The sequence below is a fragment of the Lichenostomus cassidix genome, chromosome 3 (assembly GCF_008360975.1).
Source record: "Lichenostomus cassidix isolate B80296 chromosome 3, HeHo_3.0, whole genome shotgun sequence".
Classification (NCBI taxonomy): domain Eukaryota; kingdom Metazoa; phylum Chordata; class Aves; order Passeriformes; family Meliphagidae; genus Lichenostomus; species Lichenostomus cassidix.
In genome coordinates, this window is record NC_139483.1 from 84,193,581 (window position 1) to 84,208,179 (window position 14,599).

The 14,599-nt window shown below is 36.1% G+C and overlaps 1 protein-coding gene across 10 annotated transcripts in view; it reads right to left on the reverse strand.

The window, feature by feature from the left end:
* The window catches only part of ADGRB3 (adhesion G protein-coupled receptor B3), a 451,307-nt gene that overhangs the window by 37,369 nt on the left and 399,339 nt on the right, over window positions 1-14,599 (reverse strand). For all 10 annotated transcript variants that reach the window (XR_014851052.1, XM_085056561.1, XM_085056566.1 and 7 more), the window contains 3 exons: window positions 6,670-6,820; window positions 6,041-6,110; window positions 1,196-1,262 (listed from right to left, as the gene is read on the reverse strand). Coding sequence is in view for 9 of the 10 variants with exons in the window: in XM_085056561.1 (XP_084912687.1) it covers window positions 1,196-1,262; window positions 6,041-6,110; window positions 6,670-6,820 (288 nt within the window). In the remaining variant the exon portion in view is untranslated. The remainder of the gene's footprint in view (window positions 1-1,195; window positions 1,263-6,040; window positions 6,111-6,669; window positions 6,821-14,599) is intronic.

Below are 14,599 nucleotides of genomic sequence, written 5' to 3' on the forward strand. Positions count from 1 at the left end.
TTGGCTTCATTCACTTAGGCTTAAGTGGCTGCATGGAACAGCTCCTTCCACAGCTACCAGCTAATGGTAGGGCAAACTGCGACTGTGAACTTCAAACATCTCTGAACAAAGACTTGCCAATTAAACAGAGAACATACAGTTACTTCCATGTGAAAATTATAACTGGCTTTTTGTAAACATCCTTGGCTCCCCTACCATGACAGGGACTGTGCGCTGTTCAAAAGGATCCTGGCTTGACTCCAGGCAATGATGAGACAAACTCTATGGGAGTAGTAAACATCCATTTCAGGAAAATTCATGGAGCTGAATAGCTATATCTTTTAAGACTAGTAAGACTGATTCCCTTTTACAAGAGAAAACCAGAAATAACCGGTGCTGGTAGAGTTATCATAGTATAAAATTGGTGGAGTGGAAAGAGGAATTAAATTCAAAATCTTTAAGAGAAAAATGCTAAAGAATTTTTTTGTGAAAAAACCATACAGACTGCAGAGCAGATGACTGATAGCCAATGGCTATCAGTAGGTAGAATGTAATTCAGCTTACCCTGAAGTAGACATCTGAAATACTTCTGATGGTTTGATCTCTAAAAGTATATATTTTTCTTCACTGACAACGATATATGGCTGGGATAACTAGTGCAGATGCAGAAAGCTACATTGCAGATATCTACAATTAGGCAGAAATGAATCCTACACCTAAATGCATGTCCAGAGACTTGGAAGATTTATACACAAATGAGTAACATTTTCCAGCTATGACAACTTTTTCTTTGCCTTCAAAAGCAGTAGCCATGGAGAACTTGCTGGCAGGTTCCACTCCTTCTGTTGCTTTTGCTGGCACAGCAATACCCTGCCAAGCAGCCCTCTATCAAGACTGTCACTGAGTTTCACAAGGCAGTGACAATTGCGTAGATGCTGCTGATAATAACTCAGTGATGCCTGTAACAAGTTTTCTGTGCCACTAATCAGTACATTATTCTTTCACAGCTTACTGTGTAAACATGGAGAGATAATTGGTATAAAGAAGTGATATAATCAAATGAATCATGCATTCAAAATACTGAAGGTATGTTAAACAACAGTGATCTCAGTATTTACAGCAAAATGCAATGTTACTTTACAGCTAAGCTTTTATAACTGAAATTGCACTTTCCATCATTTCATATGAAAATACTGGAAATTATATTCATGTTTACCAAGACAACAGCAGCTGCAGGTCCAACGAAAGCATAAAGTAGCCCTCCTTCCAGAGACAGCCAGCAGCTGGAAAAAACATTAGAGAAGAACTAACACAAATTAAAAATAAGTATAACACATTGTCAAGGAAGCATTAATAATTACTACAGCATATTTTTCTGATATATGAGATTCATATGCACACACAAAAAGGAATTGCTTTGTTGATATGATGATGTAGAGAGCTGAAAGATATTTCCATTACCAGTGGTTAACATTTCAAAGTCTTTAATGTGAATTAAACATAAACTGAAATGCCCAAAACATATAAAGAGAACAATAGAAAATAAGTTTGCAAATATTTATTGAATCTCCTCTAACCATGTGTGCTGAGTTAACTGAGCAGGCCTTGCCAAGGAGGTATCTAGAAACATTTCTAGCTTACCATATCTGATAGTTCTATACTTAAAAGCGATGAAATGGTCAAGTACCTGTAATATAGAACTTCAGAAAAAACCAAGTTTCTACATATGTTGTCATTTAATATTTCCTATTATAACTACATCATAAAGACAATATTTCCATTAGAGAAAAATAATATACTATATATGATCTAACTGTTCTGTATTCTCTGTAATATTTTGCAAACAATTTAAATGTACATTTAAAGCATCTGAAAACTGTATTTTCTGGAGACCTCCTAATCTCAGAGAGTTTGTCTTTCTGCATTAGGGCTTTCACTGAAAACCAAACAAAGAGCACTTACAGAATCAAATTCTAAATATTTGATATACTATGATGCAAAGCTTTTCATATCTGCAAAAGATCAGGAGCTTCACACACTGAAGTAAATGCAGCTGTGCTATTTTCTCAGTGATTACACATTCAAAGAACAGCATATTTATTTGAATGCATGATCACACCTACATATAAGAAAACTCAAGTATATACATTCAAATAATTTACTTGGATTTCACATCCAGAGACATTCACATCAGAATCACACATATCTTCTTTATTTTCCAGTAATGGTTTTGTACTTTTCAAAACCAAGTGAATTAAATGCAAGCACATCATAATATTAATGGTCTGTTAGGGCTGGCATTCTCACTGCAAAGAATGAAAGTATTTCTCATTGCAATGAAGCCATGTGAAAACTGTCACATGAACCCAACTGCACCAGTGTGCTAAATACTGGAATGATAAATGGATGCAAATAGTTCCTATCTTCTTCACTGTTAAAAAAGTAATACATGCCATGTTATTCTACATCCTACCTCAAAAACCAACTACAACACTAATGTTCAATTTATTTTTGCAATGTCAAAGAAAAATGCTTTCAAATTTTTCTGCAGTTTTTCTTACTATTTTTTCAAAAGCTAGGATTTTATCATCAGTCTGGGAACACAGATTTCTGAGAGGGGGAAATGCGTTCACAGTGCACTTGCTTACCAGTATGAACTTTTAAACCTAGTGATGATGACCACTCTAATTAGAAATTGTAATTAAAATTATTTTGTTTATTGGCAGACAGAAGCATCAGTTCATAAAAACAGTTGATGTATTTTAGTTCAAACATAATTTCAGCCACCTGTTCTGAAAAAGGGTCAAAGAGGGTTTTTTTCTAAATAAAAAGTAAAAAACAGTTTCTAGAACAAAATTCTTTGAGACCAAGGGAGAATTGTTGCTTCCCTTTTCCATGTTCTCAAGTAAAATGGTTGTTCAAAAGAGTGATTTCCACTTAGAGGCAGAGCTGTAAAAAAATACAGAGGTTGTGCTTTTTACCCTAATCTGTTTTTTTACACAATCTGAATTTTCAACAGCGTATGACTTCATAATTGATGTCACAAATTTTGATGTCACATCAAAATTCATTTTCCCCCAATCTTTTTCTGTTGAAGACATTCTGAAGATAGATTTTCCGGGGCCTTCTTGCACCACAAGGCAATTCTTGTAAATTTTTACTATTTTTTTCTTCTCCTATTTCCTTGCTCTGATAGCTTTTTTTCCTGTGCTTTATCGCTGTTTTTATTTTGTTTTCCTGTTCTGTCTTCTTTCTCCCTGATGTGCACATAGCAGAAAGCCATATAAATTGATTAGTATTAAGAGCAGCCACTGGTGGCTTTATGAGACCATGTTACATGGTCATAAAATTCTGCTGAGTGATGAAGCATCTGTATACTTGCTCCTGTGTCCTGAACATTTTGTGAGTTGTTTGATGCTCTTCAGGTGAATGGTCCCTTCTCTTAAGAGAGCATGGCAAGAGCATGACTATGACAGAATTTTATTTTTTGCTGATGTAACAAATTCCTAGAACTTATCTGCACTGCATGTAAACATGAGCAGGTTTATTAACTGTAAATTTTAGTAGTGGTGCTTTCATAGCTCTGATTGTCTGAAAAGAGATAGCGAAAATATTTATTTTAGAAATAGCTGGAAAAAGCTATTAAGCTTTCAGACACACTGATCTTTTCCAGATAACTTCAAATATCTAAAAACTTGTCTCTGTGGTGGTTTTTTTGTTTGTTTGTTTGTTTGGTTTTTGGGTTTTTTTAAACTTTTAGGAAATCCCTTCAGCTTCTGTATCTATATCATTACAAGTGCCTGCATGAAATATTTTTCATATGTAGTTTTAAATGTACAGAAATATAACTGTCTGATAATTAAGACTCAGAAAAAGACAGAAATCAGAGACTGATGATCCCAGACATGGTTCCAGTGTGAACACTTCAAGCACTCCCATCATACATATACCATGCAAAACTGAGAAGTCCTGTAAAGGTTCTTGGACCTTCTCCCTCTCCATGAGTCTCTTAATGTGTGAGACTACAGAACTGGAACAAATTCTTTAATTTTCACTTTTAATGTCCTCCATTTAAAAAGCTCCATTTACAAAATGAGTATCTTACAGAGCATGAATAGTTTGCAACAGGGCGTGTTTTTGATAGCAGCATGTGTGTAATTGATTGCAGCCAAACAGCCAAAATATAGTGCAAGCAATCAAAAAAAATTACACAAGTGCTTTAGTTATGCTGGGAGGAGCAGGACAGGAGCTCTGCTTTTACACTGCCCAACAGTTGTCATGAGACACAGTTCTTAGCTGCCTTCTGGCGTGGGACAGCACATCAGCTGGTGATGGAGGAGGAATCTCCACTCCTTGTCTTCACTGTTTTCCTTATATAATTCTGATGTCAAATGCCAAGAAAATATATTTTCAAATAAGATGAGAAAGCTACGTTATGGTTCTATTTGTCCCTTGTACGCCTTCATTTGTTCTTTTCTCCCATAGTACCATGTCAGCTGGATTTGGATCCTGGGAGAGGAGCTGTTACATGTACAGAGATTTGCTCTTTTTTCACTTTCCAGGTTACTCTTTATGAATGATTTGTTGCTCTGTGTGAATATTTCAGAATATTGTCTTTTAAATATGCATTCAGCCCAGGAAGGAAGCAGGAAGCAATGCTAACTAAAGCAAGTACTCACACATGAATGATTTCAGTAGAACAAATGCAATGGCATTAATTCTGCAAGGGACAGAGCTACATCCACAGTGGGGTCTGGACATCATTATTTTGTGATTTGTTAAATCTCACAGCCTAAATGGTTTTACAGTTGTGGTTCAAGGACTAAATAATAAAAAAAGCCAGCAAGCTGTACATAGTTAAAATTTTCAGAGTAGTGGGTTCTCAATGTAAGATTCAAAAGGGGGCGAAGACCACTGTTGCACTTTCCAGATCTAAGTGCAATTTAAGCACTTCAGTCCCGTAAGACATTCCTCATTAAAAAACCGAAGATGCACATTGTCACAGTTTAAAACTACAGAGCTTAGTGTCTGGAGCCAGTACTCAGGAGGCAATTTGGTTTTGAATTCTTACCCACCCAGAGCTGGAGTGCCATGATGGTGAAACATACAGGGAAGGGACAGGGAATCCTGATCTCACTCAGTGATGATGCTAAGGAGAATAATTAAATATTCATTGAAGCGAGGACTTGACCTAACTCATCCACATCTCTGATGAATGCCCTCGTTACCAGTCTACAGAGTCATATTTCCTCTCTTTCTGTCCAGATGCTTACTCAATTTCTTAGGCAACATGAGGAGTGCTCCAAACAGGCTGACCAAAGGAAACACACTCTTGCATACATAATGGTGGTTGGAGCACTCCACCGGCAGGAGGAAGACTCAGCTCCTTCTTCATCAGAAGGCTGAAGGGCAGCCTCTCTAAGGAGTTAATTTTCCAAGGCGCTAAATATGCACTGGAAAAGCCAGACAGCTAAACAGGAACTGTATTAGTTGAGTGTAAATGAAGCACGCAGATTTCCTCCTTGCTGTCTCTCAAATACAGTGCAGTCCAGGAAAAGGGCTGGATTAGGCTGTCCAGGTGAGAGGGGATGGATGGGAGAACTGTTTTGAGGTGTTTGAAGGGCTTTGGCTCCAAGCTGCTCAGGGGCATTAAAGTCAAGGTACCTGCTTGGTGCGCAGAGACCTGGGTGCCAAAGAGACTCTTGCCAGTACAGTTTTGGCCATGTTTAAAGGCTGGCAGAGGCTACCCATAACATTTAACGTTCTCTTTTGTAAATCCACATAAACGTTTGGCGTCTAAGAGGACCTGCTCCTCAGTGTGTCTTAAAAGCCTGCTATTTCAAAATCTCAAACAAAATCTAGGATTCCTGGTGCTTTGCTGAGCTCCAAGACTGGCATGTTGTTTTCTCTTTGTTCTCTTGTGGATCACTCAGTGACTCTCAGGGCAATTCCAAGTGTGAATGGATATCTGTAGAGCCTTTAGAATATGCTATGCAGTTCCTGATGGGGGAGGACAATCTTGATAAGTAAAAACATAATTTATCATTTCAGATTGACTTACTAGTGAGCTGTTCCATATCCTTTTGTCTTGGTAAAGCCTATTGATATTGCAACCACTAACGCTGGCAGCCCTGAAAAAAACCAAAACAGTAATAATCATCAGATGCTGAGTAAAATATTTCTGTTCTGCCTGGACAAAAAATGACAGGGCAAGCTAATACAAAATGGACACTTTTACATGGAATGAATTATTTAATGAAGCACACTGCAATTGTAGGATTTGTTTTTCTGAAGCACTGGTGGGGAGGAGGATACTGTTTTCTGCCCACAGTGTACTGCTTTGATGTAGCTAAATTATGGTACATTTGACAGGTCTTAACTAGAAAGAGGTTTCATGAATATTCAGAGAATGTTTTTTTCTTGTTTTATTTTGATTTCTTGATATTACACTACTTTGCTGAAAATCTTCTAAAATTTTGTTAAAATATGTTTATAAAAATATGCTACAACATACACCAGTGTATCTTGAGCCTGAAATACAGCATAAAGGCTTCTAACCTAGTTTCCTTTAGTAACATACAGTCTACTATCTCTCAGTTTTACTGAAGAAAATTATGATATTCTTGACATTGCTACTACATTAAATGTTTCATTCCAATTAATCTTAGGAAATTAATTTTACTGACTTACCCCATCCAAGGCACAGGAAACGCTTCCTTATGAGCCGCGTCCTAATTTTGCCAGTAACAGCCATATATGACTGCCACGCTTCTGTCAAAACCCAACAGAATGAAGCTAAGAAGAAGAAGTGTAAAAATGCGGTGGTTGTGGTGCAGATGCCCTGCAGGGAGCAAAGAGAAGCTCATGCTGAATATTTAGGGACACTAATTTCTGCTTTCAATTCAAAGAGTTGTCATATTCTATCATCTTGACCTTTATCCTTAGCATCAACTCTCCCTTGTCTCCCTTTGTGATGTGGTGGCCACAAAGAGCGAGAGAAAGAAAGAGCAGTGTTGATGGGGATTAGGCAGAAAAGGTTTTGACTTGTTTTCCCAAACACTGAGTGTTCAGAGAAGGGACAAAGCCACAAAATAAATCATGCCAACAAATTTTTCTCTACACATTTTCTTTGACCAGAGACCATTGCAAAGCCATTCTCTGGTAAGCCACTTACAAAATTACTGATTATAAAATCTCACTGAGCTGAACAGAGAAAAGCAGGGATACAAATGCTCCTAATTGCCAGTTGTATTTTATTTCTCCCTGTGAAGAAAGACCCTAATTATACATCTAAATCTGTTTTTTTTATTTTTTATTTAAATCTTATAGAAAGTTGACCTCTTGGAACATACTGCCTCAGATATTTTTAGGCAGGTTTAACTATCATAACCTTAACAATTACCCTGGATATTGTTTTTACGCGTATGAGTCACTTGTCATCTGAAAAGTATTTTGAGCACATGCAATTGGCTTTCTTTTGTCACTCTAGCCCTTAATTAAACTTGACATTGTAGCTTACATAAATGAGCTTCTTGGCATAAATGATGACCTGCCCTCCACTGTGTTGCTTAAAATGCCAGTAGCAGGCTATAAAATGCAGTCTGCATAGTACCCAAAAGACAAAATCACACCAGTAATGTTGAGAATAGCACAATTAATCCTTAGCACAACTTAAATGGTCAAAGTTATGTTAAGATTAAAAGAAAATATAATTCACACCCCCAACATCAATGACATAAATCATGAAAAAATGAAAAATTTAGATATTACTTGATGATTATTTCTTTATGCATCATACATATCTAACAAACAGCTACGCTTAGCTTTTAATTGAGACTAGTCAAGATTTTTCACTAAAATCCCAGTTAAGCAAACTATTTAGGGAGAAAATATGCACATTACTAGTTATATATAGGTGCTTGCATATACTGTTGATTCAAGGCTGATAGGAAGGATATGACATACATGACACCCATATATTACACCATGCATGTTTTTTAGTTAATTTTAAATTCTAAATTACTTTCAAATCAGTTTTGGTTTGAATTTTCCATGGTGTTAATTTTCCCAGGTTCTTATCTGAAATCACTTGTGCTGGTTCACGCCAATATCTATCCTAAATACATAGCTGATAGTTACTCCAATAGTTACCTTAAACACGTAGCTGATAGCAGATACCAGCTGACATCAAACTCTCAAGTTTCAAAAATTTATGCACTTGAAGAGTTAAAATGTAATGATTTACTGCTATGAATTTACAGATGTGAAAAACACATTGTCTTCAAACCCTGGGTCAAATTGTCAAATTAAATCTAGAGGAAATGGGTTCTGTACAATTATATGCAAGAGAACTGTTGTTAATTTTAAAAAAGCAAGTAATGTAAACTGGGAAAAAACAACAGATCCTGAAAATGCACTAGTTATTCCATCCTAGGCTTTGCCATTGGTTCTTTTGTTTAGGTGTCCCTAAGGTATATGGATTCATAAAATCTATCCAGTTAAAACCTGACTAATAGCAGTATTTCCTGTATATGAAAAAAACCCCAACACTTATTTAAAATTAAACTTCTGCAGTGAAACACACAGTAAATGTAACAGAAAATTCATAAATGTCCTTTCTTTTACTAGCTGGTTCATATGTTATGAATTCCTACTATGCAATTTTTATTTGCTTTCCTATCAATGTTCTTGAAAAAGCTAGAGAGTTCTGTTGGAGCAAGAATTTGACAACAAAATTACTTTTGAGGAAGAGTACAGAATCTTTTAGGGAGGAACTGCATAGGTAAAAACACAGTACTACCCTGAAAGTTAATATACTATTTCTCTTATACATAATGCATATACAAACAAATCCTGCTCACTTTGGTGAAAACATTGCTAACTCTTATGGTTCACTTGAGTGCACACTGTAGGATTTAATTCATAATTTATCCTTTGTATTGAAAAAAAGATGATGATAATCTGAGACAAATGCGGACATGGCTACTGTGGAAGAAAGAACTCTGATGAAAATGTTAATGATCACGTTGAGCACAAAATGAGAAGACAAGCAAGTTTTATGAACAGCGATCTGTGCTTTAGCTGGAATATATGACTGCTGATTATATCTATCTTTTTTGAGCGGCAGGCAGAGGTCCTTAATGAACAACAGTGGCAAGTCTGTATCACTGATATAACAGTGAATTTCAATCACATGCCATCAGAAAGATGCAAATCAGCCTTGAAATGCCACCTAACAACTGCTGAGTGTGGTGACAGATCCATGTGCAGGCAGTGCTTGCACTGAACTCAGCCTCCCTCCCTGCAAAGGAAGCAGTCCTGGCAAACAAAACTGCCCCCTCCCAGGCACAGCCATGGGCTCAGCTCAGTTGTGCAATACTCCACGGGAAATCTGGCTTTTATGTACTTCCTTATTCTTCCCCTTTGATAAATAAATAAACAAACAATGCTGTTCTGTCTGGAAAAGCACTGTATCTGGGAAGTCAATTTCCAAATAGAAACAAAAAAATTCATTTTCCCCAACGGTTGTTATTAAATGGGCCACTGAACATGTCCAATTTTAGGAAGTATACGTTAGCATTTTTTCTTTCTCACCGGGTTGTGAACTGTTGGCAATCTTTCCTTCCTCTCCTCTTCTTCCTTGGCCAGGGACCACCATCTCCCCTCACCTTGCTGCACATGCAGCAGCATCACTCAAACCCTGTGGCCCATCACTCACAGAAAGCTGCAGTGTGTCAGACTGCCTGCACCAAGAGATAGTGGTGCAGACCTCCCCCATTGCTTTAGGAGGAGATGTTTCTCAGTTGCTTCTAATTCTAGTTTATTAACACTCACTGAATTAATTACCTGTGCTGAGCACCTGTCAACTTGCAACATAATTAAGTTTAATAGCCTAATTTATTCACTATTTCTTCAAGCTTCTGAAATTAAGTCAACTGCTAGTCTAACTTACTCTTCCTCCCATTGCACTTGCTCTCAGCTCCCCATATTTACTTATAAATGGGGAAGGGAGTTTTTCTGTCCTCAGAATGCAGTTTAATGAACTTTAATTGATTCTCAGGTGTTTAGCTACCTGAAATATCTAAGTGAGACCAATCATCCCTTTTTAATAAACAATATACTACTGAAAGCAAGAACACACATCAGGTATCAATTTATTTCCTTCTCTCATCTTTGTAAGACACTTACTTCAAATGAATGTACTGAAGCACAGCTGAGAACTGTAAAAAAAAAGGAAAATTCAAAGCTACTTTTTGATTATTTTTTATGTACTAATGATGAGTAAAGTAGAGAATACATCAACTTTTATGACCTGCAAAAGTAGGTCATAAATGTAAAATTAAAATAAGAATTTATTCTCTGAGCATCTGGCTGTTGTGTTTTGGGGTTTTTTTTAATAGAACAATGGTATTTTTTAATAGAAAAATGGTGTGGGTGTTTTATTAATAGCAGTGTCTTCTGCTATAGATCTTCCACATAAAGGCAAAGAGGGTTAAGTAAGGACACCTGATTTGTGTTCTCACCCTGAAACAGGTTCTTTTGCCTTCACCAAACTTGTTGACTGTCTCTGGGTTCTGATATACAGTGTAAAAATTAAAGCTATTGGAAAATGAACATGAAAAATTAAATCTGTATTGGTGATAGCAAAATGAACAGGGCTAAAATCCACTCAGCTGGATTATTTAATGAAGTAGAAATGAGAGGTAACAGAAAACCATTTAAATAATAAAATTTCTTGAAGATTGGAATCTTGCCCTTGACTTATCTCTGAGGAGATAAGCCTAAGGAGATAAATTAAATGGATGCTAATTTTATTCTTATGACATTCTGATCATGCACTGAGTTCACAAAGAGCACTTAAAGACCACAATAACACATATACAAAACAAAGAATAAACAAAACAAAGATAATGTAAAGGACATAGTTAAAAGCAGAAAAATAATTCTAGGACAAAATTGGTATATCTTATTACCTTTTTGTGACTCTTAAGCCATCTACTATCAAACAGTGTATCTTTTCCTTCTTTAAATCAAAAATGTAAATTCATAAAAGAAAATACTGATTATTTTTCCCAATTTTATTTTTTTATTATCACGTATTTTTTAACTGATTTGAGCAATTTGAGTATCTTTGCCTCAGGAACAGCAGACATTGTCAGAATACAGAGATATAGTATATTGGTCAGATAATATTGAATGATAGATTAAATACTGATTTATAGAGTAAACTGACAGAATAGATGGACATACAGAGACTGTGAGACAAAGAAGTAAGAGCTTTGTTTTCAGGAGTGGTTTTCTGGAAGAGGGATGGATTTTCAATAGGAAAAAATATGACAAGGGAGGCTGTCTCTTCAGCTGCAAACATATTTGAAACTGTTAGGACCCTAAATGCCTGAGAAATCATAGCTACATTCTTCCAGGTTTCATTTCCAGGATCATTAATATTGCTGACACCATAAAGCTTTGATGGTACCATTAAAAAAAAAATCCCATGTTCTTTTCTTTTGACGGACTCCAGTGCTACTAACACCACTTGTTCACTTAAAGAACTCAGGAATCTCATACTGATAGTGAAAATAGCATTACAGTGGAAATAATTATTCTAAAATAATGTTATTTGTGTTTTCAACTAACAGCTATGAAATTATTTACTTTAATTAATTCAAAGAAAAACTTTATGATCTTCTAAAAGTCTTTTCCTTAGCAGTGTGTCCTTAGTAGTTGAAGGCTCAAGTGGTTTAACTTCATTACATTTTGTTCTGATATTTGATATGATAGCCCAGAATAATTATCATTTGACTTCATGTGCAATTGTGTGATGAGATCTGCACAGTTAATTATTATATGGAAGGTTTCTTTATGTGGTACAAGACAATGTGAATCAGAGCCTTTACTTGGATTTTTAAAGCAAGCTATTTTTCAGTGCTACAGCAGTAATCTTTGAGTAGTTAGGTGATCTGCCTCAGAGATAATGAGTGATAACTAAGGACACTCAATTTTTTGTCCTTCTACTCAATCATGTTGTTTACCCACAACATGCAAGATGCCTTTCTAGGTTCTGATAAATTGCATATAAGCTGGCTGTAAATGACCCAGCTGCTTCTGCAGTTCCTTTGATTTAGTTTACAGCTACACTCCCAAAAAAGACATCTTTATCAATAGCATGGAAATCTCACAGAAATTTTTTTTCGGTATCAATTTTCTTTTTGTTTTGGTATCATATACAAATTATCCCAACAGTTGCTAAACTTCGGGACCATTTCATGTGCCCAGTCTCAGGGTGCAATATAATTTGTTCCACTTTGATTTAAGATTTGTTTTTTTCTCTTCTGGAATCTGTCCTTTTGTCTGACAGTATAACCACAGTGATCCTACTAGCAATAGTATAAATGGAAATGGAAGAAAACTTACACCTTAAATTGTAAGTTTTCTCTGTGTTTGTGCTTTCCATTTACACTTTTAATATGTCTTACTATTTTCACCTTAAGTTTCTTCAGATACTTTACTGACAAATCCCGTTCCTGCTCTTCTTTTACCAAGATTTAACTTGAAGGTGTTTCTGAAAATCACCCCTCAATGAGTAAAGCATTTTACAATCTCGTTTCACACTTACGAGGACTAGTCAGAATGTCTCCCATTTTTTCCCAGGTGCAGAGTTCAGCAAAGTGCTGTTTAAATCTGATCCACTAGAAGTATATGGAGCCTTCTTTTTAGCTTCTGCCCTTTCTAGTTACTTTTCTTCAAAATTCTCCCTTGATAGCTGTCACCTCTATCACTCATATCAACAACTTCTGCATTTAAATCTGATACAATATAGTTGTACTACCGCATCCCTCAGTTATGTCTATAGACAACTGCTGGGTTTTATTCAAAATAATTCCTCTGCTAGACACTATTCTTCTCCAGACCTTATAATGCACATTGCACAAAATAATTCTGTCAACTAGATGTGAAAGGATAGTCTCCTGTCTTTTGCGGTGGAAAATAATTCATTAAATAGCACATTGCATGTGCTATCTGCACATGCAAACCTTCATCACTCTGTCCTACAGCTGAATGTCTACACTAGTAACAGCACAGGTATCCTCTATGCCCTGGCATGTGCATACATTGCTAGTGAATTCCTTGGCACAGTTTTGACCTGGGCTAAAAACTGTCCTTCCAGCTCAGGCCCACAGAGAGACTGAACGAGAGCCTGGCCAGGAACCCTTCCTGACCGTCAGATTGCACACTACGTCCTCCTGCCCTGGAGGGCTCGGGTGTAAGGGATGGAAGCTGTGTTGTGCTAATTTGTCTTGGGGCTATAGAAATATTTGTGGCTCATTTTGGTTACTAGGTGGGCTAGAGGCAGAAAATCGAGCTGTATAATTCATATTATGTTGAGCTATGACTAATATATGAGACAGTAAAATTCATTCCATGTTGTTTACTACATTCTCTGGAGATTGTCAGTACAAAGCTCAGGTTTGTATTGTTTAACTCAGAATTGCTTTCTTGGTGACATGCCCACAGTAAATTGAAAGCCAGGTGGAAGACAATTCTCCTACGATTTTGTTACACTTGTACTGATTTTAGTCTTCCTCCTGGTTTGGATTGTTATTGCCAGGTTATATTCAGGCAAATGAGTTCTGCACAAGCAGTATCACAGAACAGGTTACTCAGAGGCAATTTAATTTCTTCAATTACAAAACCTGGCAACAGAATTTCTTCCCTTTCTGCCTTTGTTCTGTGAAGATGAATATTTTTCTGGGCAGGCAGGAAATGAAAGAATAGGATCCTCTACTTGTTTACAGGATTCATTCAGAAGTCAGTGGAAAGACTCTCATTAATTTAAGTGTTCTTTATAATGGGTGTTGCACCTATAGAATCAGGGATGAAAGGTGCATGAGCAGAGGCTTGTGATCTTGCTTCTTATCTTAAGTGTTTCATATGTTTACAAAGTACTGGATGAGTATTTTCCTGGTAATTGAATATGGCCTACTTTACATCATGAATTTTTTGTGTTGGCTTTGATGTTAAACACTTTAAACAAGGTAAATGTCAACTCTGTCAGGACAAAGTAACTTAATATTTTAACTGTGACCTCAAATAAGTGTATTTTGAAGTTGTGAAGCTCAGAAAAACAGGTTTACAGGCAGATATAAAAGTAAATAAAAAGCCCTTTAAAACGCTGAAGCATAAAATCAATTTATATAAAAGTTTTTCAATTCCTTCTTGCTTAATTAGTCTCAAATTGTTATCACAATGTTGTAATAGTGATGCTTCCCTGCACCAGAGAAGACTGTTTTCTAAGTGTCTTTTTTTCCTTGGTGGTGGTTTTTTCTTTTTTTTTTTTAACAACTCTTTTGAATGCAAATTAATAATGCTCAGTTTAGGTAAAAAGTGGAAATCACTGGTCTTCTCTCTTAAAACAACTTCTTCATTGCTGAGCTATTGAGGAATGAGAATTAAAAAATTAAATTGAAATTGATGGTACCTTGAAATATTGCTCTATAAAAACAGTTTTGTGAGGTTTTGCGAGGTTTTGCATTACCAAGTCTGAAAGATTTATTACTTAAAGAAGGATAAAATATAGATTTGTGGATAGAATACAGATTTGTTTTTTGAATTGATGGGC